Source organism: Rhipicephalus microplus, unplaced genomic scaffold (genome assembly GCF_043290135.1).
Source record: "Rhipicephalus microplus isolate Deutch F79 unplaced genomic scaffold, USDA_Rmic scaffold_28, whole genome shotgun sequence".
In the NCBI taxonomy this organism is placed as follows: Eukaryota; Metazoa; Arthropoda; class Arachnida; order Ixodida; family Ixodidae; genus Rhipicephalus; species Rhipicephalus microplus.
Genome location: NW_027464601.1, coordinates 4,376,125 through 4,399,386, shown reverse-complemented (window position 1 = coordinate 4,399,386; position 23,262 = coordinate 4,376,125). Strand labels below are relative to the sequence as shown.

Genomic DNA, 23,262 nt, shown 5'->3' with positions numbered 1-23,262 from the left:
ACACATAAGTTACATTTTGACTTCACATGTGTATTCCTTTTCGCATCTTTCTTCTTTCGCTGTTTTTCATTACACGAAGAGTGAGCACTGCATGAGAGTACTAATCATAATATGTCAGGTTTAACATCCCAAAACCACTATATGATTATGAAAGACGCCATATCGGAGAGCTTTAGAAATTTTGACCAACTGGGTTTTTTTAATGTCCGCCCAAATCTGAGTACACGGGACTATATCATTCCCGCCTCCGTCAGAAATGCAGCCACTGCTGGCGGGATTCGATCCCGCGACCTGCCCGTCAGATACCGAGTACCTTAGCCACCACAGTTGCTGGAATTAAAGTTTGATTTGTACAATTTATCAAAGGTTTTCTGCATGATGATGAAGTCAAAGCACCGAAATATTGCGAGTTGCACTCCTCACAGCTCCTCGGATATTTGATTTCTCTGGCGATGAATGTAGACTATCCGCCTTCATCGACATTACTAACGAACTTTTGATTATCTTGTACACTTAATGTTAAAGGTAAATGTCACCTTCGGCGTTGATAGTCTTCTAATAATTTTGACATCTTGGGCTTTACATCCGAATACCACGATATCAATATGAGAATGACGTGATGAAGACTTCTGAAATTTTGACTATTCAGGTCCTTTGAACCCAACTGAGATTGCAGAGCACACAGGCCTCCACCGTTGCACCACCATTGAAATTTGGCTCCCTCGGCCAGGACTGAAGGCGCGACCTTCGGGTCGGCAGCCAAGCACCCTAACAACTATCGTGGCCTCCTAGATTAGGCCGCAAACCACAGTTTTCTCTCGCAGCCATAGCCACGTATCTTTGTCTCTCTGTGTGTGTTAGTGAATTGCGAGCGGCAAGCTCACGAGCACAAAACATGCCTTGGTCACCATGTTTTTACACAACCTGCGGCTGATGACTCCTGAACAAGTGACAATTTGGTTCCAATGAACGGAATTAGAAAGTAGCACTGTAAATAGCTAACCAAAAGGCTTTTTTAACAGCGAAAGTTGTATATGGCTAGGAGAAACGAACAATAGTCCGACAGCGGTGTCAGGAGTGGTCTCCATTGACTGTCCTATTAGTTACATTCCTCTGAGCGTCGTGCCTGAGCCCGTGTGCTATTCGATACGTCGTGAGTCGTGTCATCCATCTCGTCGCGGCCGCGCACCGTGGCCACGCACATGAGTGTTTCTCCTGAAACCTTCTACATAAATATATATGCTGCGGACAACTGTAGAAGAGCGCCGACAGTGCAAATGTGGCAAAGCTCGCATTCGCCGGGTTGATTGTGCAGTCCTGGTGAAAAATCAGGCCAAGGAGACCGAGTGTCATCAGCATCTGCGTACGGATAATCCGGCAGCCTTCCAAGCCGCACTAATTTGCGAACGGGAACGCAAGCCCCGGTGGCTGGCGCATCCTGCAAAGCACGCCGCCTAGTCAGCTCGTGATGTACAACTCTTCCAACAACGCCACAACAAACAATAAATGCATGGTTCTTGAAAATGGAAAAAAGGCACCTAATTTCTTTCTGCCTATAAGCGACACATCGCCGTGCGTACGCCGAACAAGGGGAGTTGCGTCGTCAATTTTATGATTTGGGAAGCGCGTTCGCGGGGTTAAAAGCCTGCTTGTGGTGGGAGTTTCATCAGTGGCACTTTGGCTTCGGCTGCGACGTCTATGGCCGCCGGTGCTTCGAGAACAACCACTGTGAATAACCCATTGCGAAACGCATTTACCACTCATTACACTCCTCTATGACCGTGATCATGCGAAGGATAATGTGCGGCTTGTGCAATAAACACTGTGGTAAAACCCAAGCCAAACCTGATAAAGAAGCATGACCTTGTACCATCAATTGTGACAGGCTTCAGTGCCACGTGTGGTTGAACCCACTGCTTATCGCCAGGGCCACACGTTTAGGCTTTCGATGGTTTAGCTTCACACAGAATAGTCGAGCGGTGATTTTAGTGATTTTATTACTGTTTTTGCCACCACCGAAAACTAGTCAAACCGGCCGAAAGTACCTGAACGAGACGACAAATCTGAATAATTTTTTTTTCTTTCTGTTTGGTCTTCACCATACTTTCTTTTTAAATGTGAAGCATTTTTTAGCGAACTTCAGCGAATTTGAGCGCATCGATGTATCTTTTTCTCTATCTAGCCGCCTATGACATTTAGCTCTCCTGGCCGTTTAGATATGGATATCAATACCAAACATGGCGTGGCATAACACTACTGTATGAAGAACATATTTGACTAGTCATAACATGAAAATAAAGACATGCACGTCATCTAACAACATGACTACATGCGACGCTCATGATGCGCTCACGGCCATTTTGCTAGCGTCACCTATACAAAATTTGTAATTACATTACGTGAATGGATGACGAAGGTATGTGAATGGTGCAAATATGATAATCATGAGATACGTGTCATGTAATAACATGAGTACATGCCACGCTCATGATGCGCTGATGGCCGTTTGGCTAGCTTCACTTGTACCGAATTTCATAATATAGGACGTGAATGGACGAAGAAGGTATGATACTTGTGCAAACATAATAATCATGATGTAGTGTTCCTACTTAAAAGAACAGAATAGCATTATAGCCTGACTACGGAGCTGGCGTCCATCTTAATCTGCTTTTTTTTAACTTCATCCTTCTCTTCTTTCCTGCCCGGCTCTCGTGCTGCTGCTTCTCCTGTCCCAAGGCTCATACCACTTCACCCTTCTCGGTTTCTTTTAATTAGCCCTCCTGGGATATATTTGGCACTGTTATCTCTTATTCCTTTCCTCACTAGTACGAGGTCGGTGACTTGAATGTCTTGCATGTCTGCTCGATGCCTCTTGTCGAAATTCTTTTTCTTTTGTTTTCGGTATCTCTCCTCCTGTGATTTTCCTTGCCTCGCCTCGATGTTTTCCAAGAGTCCCAACTCACGGTCTGCCGGCAGAATAGGGGTTTCTCCTGAAGAAGCATACTGTGGACTGCACCCAAGTCACTTGTATACTATCGACTATGATGTTTCACGGCAGTTTCCAAAGAACAATTCCATCCACCAGGAAAATTATCGTACATCTTGATGTACTGTTTCACGTCCCTATCTCTGTACGTCAAGTCCCGTATAGCCCGTTCACTGCGGGATGGGACGGGGCTTAGAACTTGATCGAGCCCATCTTGCTAGCTTTTCGCTCTTAAACACAGGGCTGTTATCACATACGATTGACCGCATAGTCTTAAACATGTCTCTTTTGAGGAGGGTTATGACCCTATTCGTCTCTTCTTTTTCTGCTCGTGCCATGACCATCCTCGAGCATTCATCTATGGCCAGAAGAAAAGGTCGCGTTTTCTTGACTCGATCCTTCTCGTTTCTCGTTTCTCTCGACGAAATCTAGGTGAACTACTTTGAAAGGCACGTTCGAGCGGCAAGGAAGTATCGTAGCATCCGTAGGCTGCTCAATCTTGACTTTGTGTACTTGACACACATTGCAGGACCGAACGTACTGACTGACGTCTTTCTTCGTGTGAGGCTATGTAAATATCTTGACCAATTTGTTGTAGGTGCGCCAAAATCCGTCTTGTCCTCCAGATTCCGGGCTATTGTCGTACAAATAAAGGACTCTGGAAACAAGTCTTGGTGGGACTTGATACCGACCATCAGTAAAAACCAGTTGTTCGGAGCCTTCCCACAGCTTCACTTCATTAATTTCTTATGATTGTTTCGGGTTGCTTCGTGTCATCAACCTTGATACAGCATCTGCATATGTCTCGTTCCTTGCTACGATCTCGACTAGAACCACATCATCCCAGTATACGTTGATCTTTGATTTCTTCATATCTGGCCTTGATAGCAAAAAGCCGTACGTCACACCTTCTACCACGAACACTTTGCTCTCTATTTTTGACCCTGGAACTTGATGTTTACAAAGGCCCACTTATCATGTAACGTTACATTTCCATCATAGCCTTGTACACGTGGGACTCTCCCACTATGCACGCGACGTGCATCTACCATCTTGGCATTTTTAATGGACACAGATGCTCCGCTGTCTACGAGAGCCATCATCGGCTTGTTCCCCACTTTGAGAAGAATGTGAAGTAGGCTAGAGCAACTAAAGAAACAGTCTCATTTGGAATCATCGGGTGGGACTGACCCCCTCATTTATTAGTTTTTTTCTGTCGAATGCTCCTCACCTTCAGTATCGACATCATTCACTCGACCTCTTGGAGCGTGCCAGGTCAAGTTATCCGTGCTACTTGCGAGGTGGCTCAGTTCTCGCTAATCGCGGCTTGGCCAGTCCGCTTTACTCCGATTGAAACAGCTGCTTGAATAATCTGTTATGCTTGTGTCTGAAGTTGTTGGTATGTTCTGAAGACACTTCAGGATGTCATGTCCAGTGCTTTGTGACCGTATTTGCAATTGCTTCAAGACTTAAGTGTGTAAACCATGCAATATTAAGGCTACTATGGCAGTAGATGGAAGCAAAGGCTCAGCTAGCTTCAAAAGACGGCGTTTCTCGAAGAAGTACTCGACAAGGGAAGTTTGCTTGAACTTGTAATTAAGTGCTGTACTCCATCTATGTACTGGATTGCTGCTGAATGCGGTCAAAAGTTTCTTCTTCCACCGACTTCAAGAGTCACCACTGTCTTCCTGAATACATATTTTATACCACTTGAGAGCAACACACCTCAAGTAAACACGCATGTTAGTTATTTTATCCTCATCAGAGAGCCACCTGTTTTTTCGGCGGCATATTTGTAGTACTCAAGCCAACTTTCTGGACTTGAACACATACCGCCGAAGGCATGAGGCTCTACGAATTTAGGCACCGGTTTCTGAGCATTTAGAGAGCTTATAAGGCATGTCATAGTTTGGTTCTGTTGCACAATCTGTTCATGTGTCAGCTGAACAGTTTTCAAAATGAGGCTCACCTCTTCCGTTAAAGACCTTGATCCGGAGTCTCGTCGACGCGCTGGTTCAATAACTACGTTGTAGAAGGTCGCCACATGCACGTTCACCTTAACAGCACCTTTCCGTCGCAGTTCGGTAGTGTCCACGGCTGCCTTTCCCACAACCAGGTTCACGAGTTCTTCCGAGCAGAGCTCACGAGGTAGGTTGACCACTGCTTCATCTTGAATTTGGTACTTCGAAAAGATGATCTTCTCCGCGGAGGTCTCGTCAATGAAGAACGTCACACATGTCGGCTTCAATGGCTGGCTTTTCCAAAATAATGTAGTGTTCCTACTTAAAAGAACCGAACAGCATTATAGCCTGAGTGTTAAACTGGCGCTCATCTAAATCTGCTTTTTTTCTAACATCATCCTTCTCTTCTTTCCTGCCCCGGCTCTCGTGCTGCTTCTTCTCCTGTCCCAAGGCTCATACCGCTTCACATGACATGGATGTCATGTAACAACATGACTACTTGCTATGCTCATGATGCGCTCTCGGCCATTTCCCTAACTTTACAAGTACCAAACTCGGTTTTACGCGACGCGAACGCCCAACATAGGCAAATGACACATGCAAACATGATAATCAAGACATGCGTGTCCTGTAACAACCTGCCAATACATACCACACTGATGATGCATGATCGCCGCCGTTTTGCTAGCTTGCCATATACCAAACTTGGTATTACATGACGCGAACGGACGACATAGGCAAATTACACATCAAAACATAATAAGCAAGATATGCGTGTCATGTAATAACATGACTACATGCCACACTGATGGTGCACTCGCGGCCGTTTCGCTAGGTTCTCATATGCCAAATTTGGTGTTACGTGACGCCAATGAATGACGAAGGCATGTGACTGGAGGAAACATGATAATCATGAGATGCGTGTCATATGAGGAAAAGACTACATGGCACAGTCAAGGCGCCAATACATTTCGACGTGACGCGGTGCGCGTGCTCGCTGGCGTTCATTCCGTCGGGTCACGCGAGGCGCCGGTCCTGCCATATACTGGCAGCCACGTGCCGCACTGCATTCCTTTGACGAATGCGCGTTTCAGCGCGTCCAGCGTCCCTACATCATGTAAAGAGGAAGACACAGTGTTGTCTGGGTAACGCCTTCGCGACAAAAACAGCATGTCGCATTTCGCGCCGGTTTCCATCTGGCCGCGCGGACGGACGCTGGTCACGCCTGGCATGAGACTATAGAGTGCTCGCGTTTTGCTAACGTTTTGCTAACGTAGCGCCCAGCAGGTGCGTGCGTTTATGGTACGTTGGGGTATTTTGGGCCATTCATGATGCGCTCACGGTCGTTTTGCTAGCTCCACATACACCAAATTTGATGTTACGTGAAGTCAATAGGTGACGAAATATGACTAGTGCAAACATGATAATCCTGACACGCGTGTCATGTAATCACATGACAACATATTATGCTCACAGTGTGCTCGCGGCCATTTCGCTAGCTCTACATGTACTAAATTTGGTATGACGTGGCGTGAACAGATGACGAAGGTAAACAACACATCCAAACGTGATAATCATGGCACGAAAGTCATGTACGGCATCATCTACCTCCACCTCGTAGTTGTGCTGATCTTAAAGTGACATATCAACATTTCTCATTCGTGCTTCACATATCAACTATACCTACTCTAAATGGGATGTGCCAATTTTTATTTTTGTATTTTGCTCTAGGAGAGTTCCAGCTATAGCTTGTTGGTGATTCATCTTGATGAGCACTGATGCACGAAAAAAAAGACACATGAAAGACCACGTACAGGTAGACAGACAAAACGTCCACTAACAACAGTTCATCGGCGAGGAATGTAACCTGATTTCTACCAAGCAGTGTCTAACACTCATTGCGTATTACGAAGCCAGACAAAGAGGTATACGTGTCGTACTAGTGAGATATGCCACTTCTTCGTCTGATAAAGGTATACACGACATGTTGATGAATTTGCCCTAAAAGCATCGGACATTTTGAGCTTCAGTGATTAGGCGTGTTGTTTCACGTTTGTTCTTCACAATTACAGTGCAGCATTGAAATTGAACTTCGCAATTGAATATCTTGCAGTGAAGGGCCAGCGATTCTGAGTTTTATTTCTTGCCTTATAAGCATCCTTATGAAAGTGATCGTTTGACCGGTTTCACCAATGCACACGCGGTTACATGGCAGTGGAATACGATGCATTTCTCGTTAATCAATTGTTAGTGTGTGCTTTCTATGTCTATCTGTGTTCATTCTTGTGCTCCAGAAGGAAAGAAGTGTACAATTAGGAGCTCGCTTTTTTTGTTCGACACAATAATATTTGTAATAACAGACAATCATACCAAAGAATGCATAGATTAAGGTAATAGATGTGATTGTAGTGTAATTATGAAGCAAGAAAAGTGGACGAAAAAATATTTTGCCGTGGGCAGAGACTAAACCGGTGATTCTCAAATCAACGTTGGTTTTCTTTCTCTTTTTCTATTTCTATTCCGTCTTACATATTAATCCTGTTTTTTGCCTATTTTGCTCTCTTCCTCGCTCCTAATATCTTCTTTTTGTTGTTGTTTTCTCTTTCTTTTTTCACTCTTTATGCCTTACTTGCTGTCTCAATGTCGGTAAATATTTTTCGTTCATTTCTCTCTCTCTTTTTTGCCTCTTTTTCATCTTTTGTTTTCCGCCTATTTTTCTCTTTCATTTATTCATATGGCCTCGCCGCGGTAGTCTAAGGGTTATGGCACTCAGCTGCTGACCAACTGCTATTTCGCGTGATCAAACTGTGGCAGCTTCGGGTACCTTCTCGATGGAGGCGAAAATGACTGAAGACCACGAACCTAGATTTAGGTGCACTCTAAAGAACCTCAAGTGGTCGAAATTTCCGGACTCCTTGACTACGGCGTCTCTCATAATCATATTGAAGTTTTCGGACGTTAAATGTGAGATTATTATTAATATTGTGAGCATTATTTATGCGTCCCATCTTTTCATCTGGACATACTCATCATCACCAGTTAAGTTTAGGTTGTGGGGTACATACTCAATAAAGGAGAGTCTTGAGTGTACTCGACGCCATCTTACAAGTGGTGGAGGTGCCCTCAAAAGGATCCTCCGCTGTTCGCAGGGCTTCCGGGTGAAGACGTTGAAGACTGGCTCAAGGAGTATGACCGCGTGACTGTTATCAACAACTGGGATGAGCCTGCGAAACTCACCCACGTTGCATTCTACTTGAGCGGCGTCGCAAATACATGGTTTTCCAACCATGCCACAGATTTTCCGACATGGCCCGCCTTTACACGTCAGCTCCGCCAGATTTTTGCCAACCCGTCAGTTCGCTCGGATATCGCCAAAAAGAGGCTTGGTGCACGTGTTAAACGCCCTGACGAGTCTTACACTTCTTACATCGAAGATGTTCTCGCCCTTTGCCGCCGCATCGACAACCATATGGTGGAAAACGACCGTGTGCGCCACCTGCTAAAAGGAATTGCGACTGTCGCTTTTAATGCGCTTGTGGTGGAAAATCCCCGAACCGTAGCCGATGTTGTCCCTACCTGTCAGCGCCTTGAGGAGCTTCAGACCACTCGGGTACAACCTGATATGTCTGATCTGAGTTGAAGACATGATACAACACAGCTGCGTGCATTGATCCGCTCTATCATCCGCGAGGAACTTCATGCACAGGCTTCACCTCGCCAACTCGATATCCGAACGACGCCACCCGCTACTAGTTTACGCGACGTCGTGAGAGAGGAACTGGCCTTGATGACTGGTACACCAGTTCCGAGTTCACATCCCATGGCCAGTTACGCTCACGTTGCTGCAACGACACCTACGCCCCACCAAAACCTGGCCTCGATGACTGTCACACCTGTCCCGAGCTCATACCCTGTGGCCATGCCAACGTATGCTCAGGTTGATGCTAGGACACCTGCACCCTAGCAAAGCCCAATGCAGCTACCAGCGCCCGAAGTGCATGGTTCGCTCAACTCACTCGCACCGCGACCATCTTCCTAGCCTTACAACGCCCGGCGCAGTTCACGGCCGACTTGCTTCTATTGTGGCATCCGTGGTCATATTTCAAGGCTTTGCCGACGCCGTCAGCAAGACGAACGACGAAGCTACGATAACCTTGAACGGGACGACTTCTACGCCACTGTACCACCCTATCGTCAGCCGTATCTGAACAGCACACGTCGGTCACCGTCTCCGCAGAACTTTGACCCAGTTGGCAGTTCCCGGTTCCCACGTCGTCGCTCACCTTCACCGATGCGGCGTTCCTCTTCTCCTCTCCGACCTTCTACTTCAATTCCCGACCGCCAACTGGAAAACTGAACAGTGCAGCTTCTAGAGGGAAAGCTGCATCTTTCGAACTGCGTCAAACTCCTCCGGACCACCCATCGATTGTTTTATTGGCGTATGTTGAAGGTATACAGACAGAGGCACTGGTGGACACAGGCGCATCACTTTCGGTAATTCGTGCAGACTTTTGTGCCCGCTTGAAAAAAGTTAAGACGCCCTACGATGGTCCTCCCCTTCGTTACGCAGATGGAGTCCCTATTCAGCCTTCAAGTGTTTGCACAGTCCGCGTTTTCATATATGGCATCCTTCACCACATGGAGTTTCTTGTACTTCTTTTGTGCACTCACACAGTAATTTTAGGATGGGACTTCCTTTCTTCGGCATCAGCTTTCATATCGTGTCGTCAGCGAGCCATTCAAATGTCAGCTACTGAGAGTTCATCCGATGTCGATCCATACAGCTTCCGTTTTGTTGCTGCCACTGATTGTTTCACTTCGCCAGGAGATGAACAACTTCTGACGATCACTTCGGATACTATAGTTAACGGTGACGTGTTCATAGCTCCATCTGTTTGCTCCAAATCTGCGGGGCTTACCATAACACCCGACCTTGTGCGGTTTAACGACGGTAAAGCATTGGTCACCGCCTTGAATCCAACTTCTTCGCCAGTGATGCTGCCCCAGGGCACTGCTGTGAGCTGCTTCGCTGACAGTGAGCCCTTTTCGCTGGTTCCTCTTCACGCAGAATCACCACCTTTGTCTGCTACTACTGATATCAAGGCTACCACTGTTACCTAATTGACACCATAAGTCCTCACCTCACTGCCGAGCAAAAGAGAGACCTCTTAGACCTTCTCCAAAAGCACAGCCTTTCGTTTGATGTACATTGCAAGGTTCTGGGCCGCACCTCCGTTGCAGAGCACAGCATCGAAACCGAAGGCAGCTCCATTGTACGCCGCCGCCCATACTGTCTCTCTTCGGCGGAACGGCAAATCATTGAGGAAAACGTCACCGACATGCTTAAACGGGATATTATTCACCTTCATCCAGCTCCTGGCCGTCTCCTGTGGTGTTGGTCCGGAAAAAGGATGGCTCTGTCTGCTTTTGTGTTGATTACAGAGCGCTCAATAAGATCACGAAAAAAGACGTATATCCGTTGCCACGCATAGATGATGCCCTGGACTCTCTACAAGGCGCAGAATACTTCTCCAGCCTCGAACTCTGATGCGGGTATTAGCAAATACCTTTGCGCGAAGCAGACAAGGAGAAAACAGCGTTTGCGACGCCTGACGGGCTTTACGAATTTAACATCATGCGTTTTGGCTTATGCAACGCTCCAGCAACATTCGAGCGCATGATAGATACTGTCTTACGTGGTCTCAAATGGAAAACCTGTTTATGTTATTTAGACGACATCGTCATTTATTCTTCTACTTTTCTTCAGCACCTTAAGCGTTTGGACGACGTTCTAACGTGCATTTCGAACGCTGGCCTACAGCTCAATACGAAAAAGTGCCACTTCGCTAGCACAAGCATCAAAGTATTGGGTCACCTTGTCAGCAAAGACGGCGTTCGACCCGACCCCGACAAGGTTGCTGCCGTAATTAGTTTTCTACGTCCGCGCAATCAAAAACAATTGCGAAGTTTCGTGGGCCTGGCGTCTTACTTCCGCTGCTTCATCCATCACTTTGCTGCCATTGCGGGGCCGTTACACAAGCTTCTGACGTCAGGAACGGATTTCACGTGGACTGACAAGTGCGAGTGTGCTTTCCAAGCCCTTAAGCGTGCTTTGACATCAGACCCCGTCCTCCGTCACTTCGATGAGAGTGCACCCACTTTCCTGCACACAGATGCCAGCGGCCACGGAATCGGTGCTGTCCTCCTCCAGCGCGATGACACTTCACGTGAGAGAGTAGTTGCGTACGCCAGCCGCGCACTAACACCTGCGGAGCAGAACTACTCGATAACAGGAAGGAATGTCTCGCTGTCGTTTGGGCCATCCAGAAATTTCGACCCTATCTGTATGGACGCCACTTCACTGTGGTTACCGACCACCATGCCCTATGTTGGTTGTCCTCACTGAAGAATTTGTCTGGGCGCCTCGGTCGCTGGATACTGCGTTTGCAAGAGTACACTTTTGACCTTGTGTACAGGTCCGGCAAACAGCATCAGGATGCTGACGCTCTCTCTCGCTGCCCTCTGCCACTTTCATCTCCAACCACGCATCCTCAATGCCCCTCAGGTGATCAAGCGGCTTCCTCTTCACTCACGTTATCACCCCTGCCGGTCGCTGGGTCACTGCCTTTAAACAGCAGCGCCCAGTTTGCCGCGTACCAACGTGACGACCCCTACTGTAACCGCATCATCGGATACTTGAATGGCTCGCCTTCTCCACCTAATGCCAGACTACGTCGTCAGCTTCGGCTGTTCAAGCTAGAGAGCAATGTCCTGCAGCACTATACTTACAATGCGGATGGGCATTGGTGGGTGCCAGTACTTCCCCGTTCGCTGCGAAAACAAGTTCTCGAAGCACTGCACGACGACCCATCAGCTGGACACTTAGGATTTCAAAAGACCTACAACCGCGTTAGGAGCCGTTTCTTCTTGCCTGGTCTTTCTACCTTTGTGGCTAATTATGTCGCTTCTTGCGCACTTTGTCAACGCCGGAAATGATCAACTTGAGCTCCTGCTGGCTTATTACAACCCATTCCCTGTCCCGACACACCTCTTGTCGTTGTCGGAATAGACCTCGTCGGGCCACTTCCCGTAACGCCAGCGGGTCACCGCTGGATCGTCACAGCCGTCGACCACCTCACACGATACGCGGAGACCGCTCCTCTACGTACTAGCTCTGCCTTAGACGTTTCCGCCTTATTTTTAGAAGCCATTGTGTTGCGTCATGGTGCACCTCGCGCGTTGTTGAGTGACCGAGGCAAGGCCTTCCTGTCAACAATTCTCGACAAAATCCTAAAAACTTGTGGCACAGTTCATAAGACCACATCCGCTTACCACCCGCAGACAAATAGGCTCACAGAGCGATTCCACCGGACTCTAATTGACATGATATTCATGTACATCGGAGCAAACCACAATAATTCGGACAAAATCTTGCCGTTCGTAACATTTGCACACAACACCACTGTTCACCGAACCACCGGGTATTCACCTTTCTTCCTCGTCTATGGTCGTGCGCCGACATTCACCATTGACGCCTCTTTCTTCAATGAAATGACAAAAACGTCCAGGACTACGCCAGAACATTTCGTCTCCAGGCTTGCTGAGGCACGGCAACGTGCTCAACTCAACACGGAGGCCAGTCAACAAGACCGCAAGCAACGCTATGACAGCTTTCGTCGAGACGTCACCTTCCGTCCTGGAGATGAAGTACTACTTTGGACGCTCGTTCGAACACCCGGATTGTGTCAAAAGTTTCAGTCTCACTTTCTAGGACCTTACGTTGTTTGTGAACAAACATCTCCTGTCAATTACCTTATCACTCCCGTCGAGGGTTCCTCGGACCGTCGTTACCGTGCCTCCGAGATAGTCCACCTTTCACGTCTTAAACCCTTTGTGCGCCGTACCTTTCCCGCCTAAGTCTCGGCCGGGCCAGCCGCTCAAGTGCGCGGGGAAAATAAGTGTGAGCATTATTTATGCGTCCCATCTTTTCATCTTCACATACTCATCATCACCAGTCAAGTTTAGGTTGTGGGGCACATACTCGAGTCAATAAAGGAGAGTCTTGAGTGTACTCGACGCCATCTTACAATATTATTATTATTATTATTATTATTATTATTATTATTATTATTATTATTAAAGAATATTTTTGCGTGGTTTTGACGAAGAAGGAGGCTGCAGCAAAGCAGCGCCATACGGATTACTTTATTGGCAAAGTTGCGTTCAGAAACAGGAAAGCCAAGGTACTAGCAATAATTGTAGAACGCTGATGGCGGCGAGAACAGTTGACGGATTTTGAGGATGAAAACTGCAAAACGGCGAGTTGAAATTTGTACATGTGGAATCGAGGATTGGAGCCTTGTCGTTGCTTATTGGGCCAGAATAAAGTGTACTGTTGGTGTTGCGTGCTAGACTTTCTGACAACAATCTTAAATCATCCGCATGGTTCAATTTGCATCGGTGCACGTGGGACTTTGTTTACACGTGGAACGAGTGCACTTCAGGAAAATCAACACAGGTGTGCGCGCGGCTGTATCTTTTACTTTCCTGTTTTTTGTTTTTCCTCCTCCTTGGCCTCAAATTACTCACCCGCCCTTTTTTTACTCTAAAAGACCCCAGAATTTATCTAAAACCACCGGTTAATAGCAAGAAACCGCAATGACTTCTACGCTGATTTCTGAGAAACCAAGCTTATCGCCTGCCGAAAAGTTTGTAGTTTTGTGGGGGATTGAAACCGCAAAAATAATTTTGCAGGACATTAGCTCCGCCGATTGAGAAAACCAGGACGCTAGAATGTGGCAGCGGGAGAGATCATTCGCCTTTTCGATTATTCTCCGTCACATTCGTCTATTATCCAAGTGGAAACGCCGTTGAATGTCTCTTCATGTCAGACGTTAAGCTTCTGGCAGTAGGTGTTTTCGCGGCCACTAACCAATTCTGCCAAGACGAATAAGGGTAGCAAACGAAAACAAAGGATGTTGATTCATCTACAACTGGTAGCATCTCCGAGTGATTTAAAATGCAGGATACCACAGAGTGATTTGCAATTTGCAATAACCTTAACCTTTGGTACCAGACTATATAAGAGTCAAGATGGTGCCCAGAGGAGAGTCAACTCGTCTGCTAGCATTGTGGAGATGGTTCTTGTAATAATTTATCACCTCCATCTTTATCGACACTGTCAGTATCAGTGCTTCCACAACATTTCATGCACAACAAAAAATATTAGTCGTCAAGGTGTTCTCCGTATAACCATCAAGAACTATGAAAAAAAGTTGTGTGTTGAAAGCTGCAAGGCCTACTCCACCTTTTCGCCCAATAGATTTTTGCTTGCACTGTGCTACCACCTACCAATATTGGAGAAAATGACCCCGGCGTAGCGCTGGCTATGAGAGCAACTCACAGGTGAAGGATGACGTTTACAGCAGGACTGCCAATATAAATTAGCCATTTGGTATCTAATAACATAAATCAAGCACTTCTCAAACGTGACCGAAAACAAAAGAGCCACTTACGCTGCTTTGATTTAATGCAAGAAGTATCGTAAACAAAACACAGCAGTTGGAAGAACTGTTGCTTTTGTACGGACCTGATGTAGTGGTCATTACGGAAACGTGGCTAAACCCTGATATTCACGATTCAGAGATAGTGCCACCAGCATACGCACTGCTTCGTACAGATCGGGATGACCGTGGCGGGGGCGTAGCCATCGCCATTAAACAGAATACGCTTTTTCATAAAGAAAGTAGCTTTGCTGGTCACGGAAGTGTGTGGTGTTCAATGCTTATTAATAACGCCCCTGTGTTGATTGGGGGTGTATACCGGTTTGCGGGTGCCCCTGATTAATACCTTGTAAAGCTGCAGAACTTTCTCTACGGCTTTGTAGGTGAGCGAACGAAACTAATACAGGTGATTTTAACATACCGGGAATAAACTGGGACACTTTTGCCATCGGAAATACTGCTGCTAAAGGTTCAGATATACTTTTTGACATTATGTTTAGTCACTTGTTGACACCGCTGGTGATCGAACCGACTCGCATCCACGGGTTGGCATGTTCAGTGCTTGATCTTGCATTTGTGTCTGGCTCATTAACACCACAAATAACTATTGAAGAGGGAATCTCTGATCACAAGCTGATTCTGTTGACATTTCATGGCATGGGCGGCCGCGTATCACATGCAACGACGTGCACATCAGTTGAAGATTTCTACAGAGCAAATGACGAAAGTGTTATAGATTTTCTTGAAGCATCACAAGACGATTTCTTCAATACGTCATAAGGTGTCATGAATCTATGGAACAAACTAAAATCTGGAATCAAGCATTGTGAATCAACCTTCATACCTACTAAGCTAAAGAAAACTAAGCGTAAAAGGCCGTGGATTACGAGAAACATAATTCACCTAAAGAGAAAAGTACAACGACTCCGCAAACATAAAAAGAAATCCGCTTAGCTCATTGAGCTTTCACGCCACTTTAAAACGGAAATAAAGATGGCAAGAGACCACTTTTTCTCAAGCACTCTGACTAAGTTTATGACAAATCAATCACGTAAATTTCGGAAGTACTCATCGAAGCAAAATAGCACAGTAACTAAAATGGATATATCGGGTAGTCTTGTGTAAGATGCACGGATTATTGCAGTTGCAGATGCTTTCAACAATTACTTCCAATCAGTTTTCCCGCGTATGAAGCCTTCATTTTTACCATCGTCTAACAGTGAAAATCACTTGCCAGAGTTAACAATAACAGAGTCTGGCATACTTAACCTGCTTCTTCAACTCGATGTCAAAAAATCATAAGGCCCGGATGAAATTTCTAATGCTTTTCTTAAGCCCTATGCCGCTCAGCCAACCCCTTTTCTGCAAAAGATATTTTTTTTATCATTAGAAACAGCTGTGTTTCCTGATGATTGGTTGTGTGCAAAAGTAATTCCTATGCATAAAAGTGGAAACAAACAATCGATAAACCTATACAGGCCAATATTACTGACAAGTAGATGCTGCAAGCTGATGGAGCGTATAATAAACAAAAAACTTATGAACTATTTAAAGGAAAATAATCTGCTTTATCCGAACCAACATGGTTTTAAAGAAAGTTTTCGACCACTACACAACTTTTAGAGATTACTCATGACTTTGCTTGAGCTATTAATTCTAGACTGCAAATAGATGCAATATTTATTGATTTTTCTAAGGCATTCGACCGCGTTCTGCACTCATTGCTCATACAAAAACTTGAATCATTTGGGGTTAACACGAAAATAGTCCATTGGATTGCCGTATATCTTTCCAACCGCACTCAGTATGTTTCATTTAATAATGGCGAGTCCGACCATGCCGACGTTTTCTCTGGTGTTCCCCAAAGGTCCGTACAAAGACCAACACTCTTTCTCAAATACATCAATGACATCTACACTGCTATGGAACCAGGTATTACAATGAGGCTTTTTGCAGATGACTGCATCGTATACTCTCCCACTAGCACAACAGAAGACCATGCGAAACTTGACAAATCTTTAGAAAATATTGAGTAATAGTGTGAAAAACATGGTATGCAAAATATTACAGACAAAACCATGCGCATTACAATTTCCCATAGAAAGACACCACTTCACTTTCAGTACAACTTATCTGGGGCAGACATCAAGCACGTAAATACCGTAAAGTACCTGAAGGTCACAATAATATTATCGTTAAAGTGGGATGTCCACATTAATAAAATTTCTGCACGTTCATTTAAACAACTAGGTTTTTAAGGCGTAAACTAACCAGAACTTCCCTTCAAGTTAAACTAACAGCGTACAAGACGCTCATTAGACCCGTCCTGGAATATGCAGCAATAGTTTGGAACCCGCACCAAAAGAACATGATTGATGCATTGGAAAAGATTAAAAAAAGGGCTCTTAGGTTTATTTTTTCAAAGTATGCCAGGCGAGAGAGTGTTTCCGCGCTGCGTTTGCAAGCACGTGTCGCAACTCTTGCTAACCGTCAACAACTTGCCAGCCTGAAATTTCTTTTTCTTCTTTCGAACAACATAATAAACTTAAATAAGGATGATTACCTTAAAGCTCCGCACCGTCACTCCAGTAGAACTAACAATGACAAATCCATGCGCTCATTCCTGTCACGTTGTAACACGTTGAAGTATTCTTTTTTGGCGCAGCTATAGAGATGTGGAATGACTTGCCGAACGAAAATGTCTGTGCACAATCACCTGAATCATTTTCATCGCTGTTGGAAATTCATTTAGAGGCATTGCAATAAATCCTGTGCTATGCTCGCCGTAATAAAGGTTGAATCAGTGTATCGCGCACGTGCTCGCACATTGCTACATGCGCCTAACCGCCTGCATCTGTATATCAATGTTGCCGTTGATGTTTATTGATATGTGGGGTTTAACGTCCCAAAACCACCATTTGATTATGAGAGACGCCGTAGTGGAGGGCTCCGGAAAGTTCAACCACCTGGGGTTCTTTAACGTGCACCCGAATCTGAGTACACGGGCCTACAACATTTCCGCCTACATAGGAAATGCAGCCGCCGCAGCCGGAATGTTACCGTTGATGTTATCATGCTAAGTAGGTTTTTTAAAGAAACACGTGTGCATTGTTCGTTTATTGCTTTATACTGTTATATCGTTATTTTTCTTTCCTTTTCATCTTTACGATATGAAGTGTTATTTGCTCTGTACGCCCTCTCCTGTGTAGGCCTGAAAAGGCCCACGGTATTGAATAAATAAAAAAATAAATACGAGCGAGTGCCCATATCTGATGAATCAATCAGGTTTATTCTCTAATAGAATGCGTCTGTCAAGCACAATCAAAAGGCCGCAACGCGGCCTGTAGTTCATCGAAGTCCAAAATATTTGTGAATCGAGCGCAGCGCCAATTTATTAAATAGTTGCTCACATGGTTGCATGATTCATGGAGCTCTTCTCTGACATAACATTAGTTGTGATATAAGTGCGTCACCTTATTACGACAATCCTGATACTCTGCAGTTATAGAAGAGGACATGGCAATTTCACGCAACTCTCCGCGTCGAAGTCATTGATTTGATGCACTACTAAAATACCGATGAACGTTACGCACTAGCGAAACAGTGTGAGTGACACAAACATTTCACTAACCTTCATGGCTACAACAAAACTGCGTGGAGCTCAAATTCCTACGTTGAGTACAATTATTGGTCGCTTGACATGCCCACAGTGCTTAACCAGATACTTTCACGGTGACTTCGCCTCTCACAAGAACAAACCAGATTTATGGTGTTACATATGGCCCCGTTTGTCCACTGGTTTGAGAAACACATGAAGTTCTAGGAGAATGAGGAGAATTGAAAAATGAGTGGAAGAACAGAGAGGTTAGCAAGTTCTTCGACCGGCTGGCCATCATGTGCTGGAGAAAAAAGAAAGGGGAATAAAGATGACAGAAATGAGGCGTTACAAGGAGAGAGAGTGAAAACACCAAAGATAGAGAAAAAGGAAAAGCAAAATGAAAGGTAATACGACACCAAAGTCTGTCTCTAAGGCCAATTGTCCGCAAAAAAGCGCAATGAAGCTTTCACAGCCTTCTGGCATGGTGATGGACTCGGCCAATGACACGAAATTCTTTGTTTTGACAAAGGCCGATCATCTAGTTTATCGAGAGCTTCGGTAAGATTACGTCCTGGCGCATTGAATTGGGTGCACTCGTGCTAATGATGGGCGATTCTTTGTACGTAGCTGCAGTAGTTGCGTGTAGAGGTGCTGGCCATTTCAAAAGAAAAGAGTATGCGTTCATAAATGCCCCGCCAAGCCACAGGCGGCAAAGCAGAGTTACCTTAGCTCGAGGTGTTCATGAGGGAAGACGAAGCTTGAGATCAGCATCCAAGTTTTTCCCTCTAGGCCCAAATTACAATCCTATAGGGTCTTAAATAGCCAACTGCAGGATTATCTTGCCCCTGCTGAGGTTACCGCCCCTGCTGAGGTTACTGAAGAAACAGAGTCATCCGTGTAAGTTTGAAGGCGTCCGTTGTGCTTCTCGTGCAGGAAGAAAAGTGTGGCCTCTTTCAGGGCTATATGCGACGACTGTTTCTTTTTTTTTTTGATGCTTTGAATTTTTAGGCCCCACTCAGCGTTCAGCGCAACTGTAGCTCAGAACTGCGCAGTGCTTTCATCGCACTTCACATATGCAGGAAGGCTGCCGTTTTATTGTGGTGCCTACACCCACTCAAAGCTCATCATGAAGTTCTATAGTGTTCTTGTCCAGTCAATGAGCTATCGATCAGATTAACCGAGCAGAACAAGGGAGCGGTTGTCAGATCGCCGTCTACTAAGCCAGCTCTAAGGGGTTCTCACAACACCCCCTTGATGGCGCGGCTGTCAATGGGCATCCCCGTATAGTTCAGGATGCCAGGTCTCTTCGATTTAGCTGCACCGGCGGCACCAGTTCAATGGGTGCAGCACCTTAGTCCTCGATTTACAAGTGCTGCGCACGCACTCTGCACTGGCTTCCTCGTTTTGTCATGGTACAAGCGTAGTGCTGCACGAGTTCTCTACTGGCCTGCATTTTCTCGAAAGGAGGTGCAGAGAGGTGCACCATGGCGTGCGCCCTTTCCTCTTCCCAAGCTTGGAGCAGACGACGCTGCGTGTTGTTCGTTTCGAGCGTGCAAACAGTTCAGTCAAGCTCATGCTACCGACAGGTAATCTTGCTCTGTCTTATCGACAGCTATCAAAATGATTTTTTTTTTACATGTGCGGTTCATGAGCAGAAAAATTCATCGTTGTAGTGCCGTAATTAGGAATCGCAGGAAAAAAGGGTCAATGTTAAAAAGATGCTGCTCGAGACGCAAGCTCACTTCGTCTTTACGAAGGCGTGAAACCGATGCGGTGGGAAGCCTTCAAAAAGGCTGTTTTAAAATATGTATTCAAGAGAGCTTGCTGAATTGTCTTATATTGATATAGTGTGAAGTGGCTCTGTTAGTCAAAGAACCACCGTTTTTTTGTCTTTCTTTTTTTTCTTGTTCTATGGCCTCGCACGCACTTGAATAGAAAGCTGACAATACAGGATTGAATTCTAAACTGCTAAATTGTCGTTCTAGCCAGTATCAACAGTCACCTAAAATAATACTGATGGAACCGTCCGACAGCGTTTCTTCACCTGAGAGCATGACAGACATTTTCACATACAACGAGCAAAGGACCAACACAAACCCCGTCAACACCACCTATGTTACTGTACAGATCGCCGTTGTCAGAATCATGGACGCTGTCAAGCAGTTTTCTTCATACGGAATGAATACAGCCATCGCGGTATTGTTTTGGTAAACAACACCATCGATACACGCCGCCTTGTCGATTCGACGAACTCTACCAGCACTTGCGTTTTCGTTTTAGCAGTTGCCGTCACGAAGTAGTGTCCCGGCTGCACCTGCACTTGCTCAACCGGATCTGCGCGCCCACAGCACCACTGGCACCGCAGAGAAACTTTTCAAAACTAGTGCAGGCAGTGCAAGCCAAATCTCAGAGGCCTGATGGCGCCGAGTTCTTCGAAGCACTGGGGTTTAGGGACAGGGAGGGCAAAATAGACTTTTAGCTGGTAGAAATAACTAGATGGAGGTTACTGATTGGTGGCTAAAGTCAAGGCACGAGTGAAAATTAAACCCTTTACTGCAAACTACCAGTCCTGTACTTCACTATTCAAAGCGAAAAAAAAAGATAAATCTAGTTCTTGGTTCACTAAATATTACGGCTGGGTGGCGTTAGCCGCCGCCCGATCTAAGGGGTGCAGCTATGTCAATACGTCCATCAATCCATCCATCCATTGCGAATGATCTGCGTCTACGCGCTTAGAGTTGTCAGTGGGTAATTCTTGCGGGGCCAGTTGCCGACTTCTTCGTTAGGTAAATGATATACTGATCTGAAAATCCGTTGGTCCAGGATTTGCACCCCGGACCTGGAATATATTTTTGGTGACTTCAAAGATTTGACTCTGAGATATTCGTATGGGTTCCCACGTGGTTTCGCACTACACCGGGCGGCTTCCAGTTTTTCTTTTTTTTTTACTCTTCCACGACCTTGCCTGGTTTCGCAAAACTGATTTATTGTTTGTCCAAGGCTATGTTATGGTTTAGTGCATTAGGATTTCCTAGTAGTTATAAATCTTGCCTTCGTATCATGGGAGCACGTGTTTGAATCCCACACTGTGAAGTGCTTTTTTGCTGGAAATATAACTCTCCCCCCTTCTTTTTCTTCTCTCGGTATTAGTTCTTTCACTTATCAGACTAATCAAAGTCGTGCACTCGACAAATAAATGTGTGTGTGTGTGTGTGTGTGTGTGTGTGTGTGTGTGTGTGTGTGTGTGTGTGTGAGAGAGAGAGAGAGAGAGAGAGAGAGAGAGGCAGAACAGGAATAGAAAGAGAAGAGTGCGCGCTGCTCCATACCAATGATACCTTTTGTTCAGAAAATACAGACGGATGCTCGACTTAAACAGCTGGGCTCTTAACGTCTTTCGCTGGACTCGCTCAATATGTATTTAAATCTGAGAATATCACCACAACTTTTCATAGATATTAGGGACGGGACCTTTGGAAATATGTAGTCATTCCACCCATCATGCTAATTTATGTTTTGAGTGGTTTGCAGTGGAATAGTACAACAATACAAGTCCAGACGACTCAGTTACCATCCTTCAAATGAATGTTCATCGAATAAAAAAGCGATTCTGTCGTCCCATCTACATTTCTCCGAACACTTTTGCTCTGCTAAGCATGGACGCAACTCAGGTCGCCAGATTTTCTATCCTTATCCATTTGTGTTTTGTCGGGGCATTAATAAGCTTGACGCCTTAAGCAAAGCTCCACGTATTTAAATTCATAAACTACGGTACCTATTTAAAAGCAAGCCAGACAAAGTATATAGCCTTATTATTAACACCAAAATGCTTTAACACTACATTCCAGAGTGTCAAGAGCGAAGCACTGTCATAGCGTTTTTGGATCGTTAAAACCATTCGTTGGCAATATTTTAATTTTCTAACTGCTAGTGAAAAAAGTGCTGGTGCTAATCTTTGAAGGCTAGCCTACTTCATATTGCTTTTACTTTCTGGGGCCCTAAATTAGGAGAAGGTTTTTCCTGGGCTATTTGAAGTAATAACATTAGCACTTGGGGTAGTTTTTTTGGGTGCAGTGTGAGAGCAAAGAAGAGAAAAGAAGACAGAAGAGACACAGATAAAAGCTGAAAACATTTTCGAGCTTTATACTAAAGTCTCTGGAGTGGTATAGTTTGCTTGCATTGATCACTGGCCCAGAGAATGTTTTTCGTGGTCTACACAGCTTAAGAGGTTATGTGGCAAAAAGACCTGGGGGGTTCTGTGGCGTCTTTTTATGCAGGACAGGGACCGCTATTGTAAAGGTATCGCATCCTACGGGCTAGCTAGCTCCTGACATTCATGGTGATGACGTTTGCTATGAAAAGTTTGACAAGAAATGCACTGATCTTATCACGCCACCCTACATGACATATGCTGCTCTGCCCTTATTGTGCAACAATATAGCTTTCCTGTGGCTTCCTTCGAGCGAAAATTCCAATATATTGTTACTTGTTGTACCCAAAAAGAAGCCAAACACACTCCGGGCTTCATACATTTCTGCATAAGCTAGTTTAATATTTTCTTACCTCCAGAGATGATGAACAAAGCCAGACCCCACCGTGTGACGTCCATAACTACAGCCATCTGATATCAGTGGCTTTATATAGGCGTGCAGAATGCGGAGTTGACTTGCTTACACACATAAACAAGCACTCCACCTTGTCACAAAAGACAATGTATCTTTCCCCGACAACATATCTCTCTTTTCTGACCAAGCCTGCTGACTTCGGAAGGGTTCACAAAAAGAAGGAGCAGTTGCCGCGGTTGTTGCGTATGCTCGGTGTGTGCGACAAGAAAGAACGGCATCTCTAACCTGAAAAATGCTGCAAGTCTGAAAACAGTTTCGACTTATTTCTTTGCTTTCTGCATCCCCAAGAACACAAAAATTAATTTTCGACTGTTTCGGAAGACTGTGCACATCAGATAGGAACAATTATTTTGATTTTTTGTTCTTTCTTGAGCACAGTTACGTAGAAAAAACCGAAGCACTAGTCTTTGCTAAACACATTTTTACGTCGGCCAGTGCGCTTATCTGTAATAATGTTCCCCTAACTGACAGTGCATATGACGTTCACACCACAGTGACGCTAGTGAAGCTTTTTGTTGCTAGCAGGCTATTCTGAATGAAGGGCTAGATGCAGGCTTCTTGGTTAGTTGTCCAGTATGCGTCACACTTGGTG

At 45.3% G+C, this 23,262-nt stretch overlaps 1 protein-coding gene across 1 annotated transcript in view; it reads right to left on the bottom strand.

The window, feature by feature from the left end:
• LOC142786721 (uncharacterized) overlaps positions 1-22,713 on the bottom strand; it is an 83,521-nt gene extending 60,808 nt beyond the window's left edge. The window contains exon 1 of the mRNA XM_075884359.1: positions 22,609-22,713. Within this exon, the coding sequence (XP_075740474.1) occupies positions 22,609-22,666 (58 nt within the window). The 5' untranslated portion in view covers positions 22,667-22,713. The remainder of the gene's footprint in view (positions 1-22,608) is intronic.
• Between the last annotated feature and the right edge of the window lie 549 nt (positions 22,714-23,262).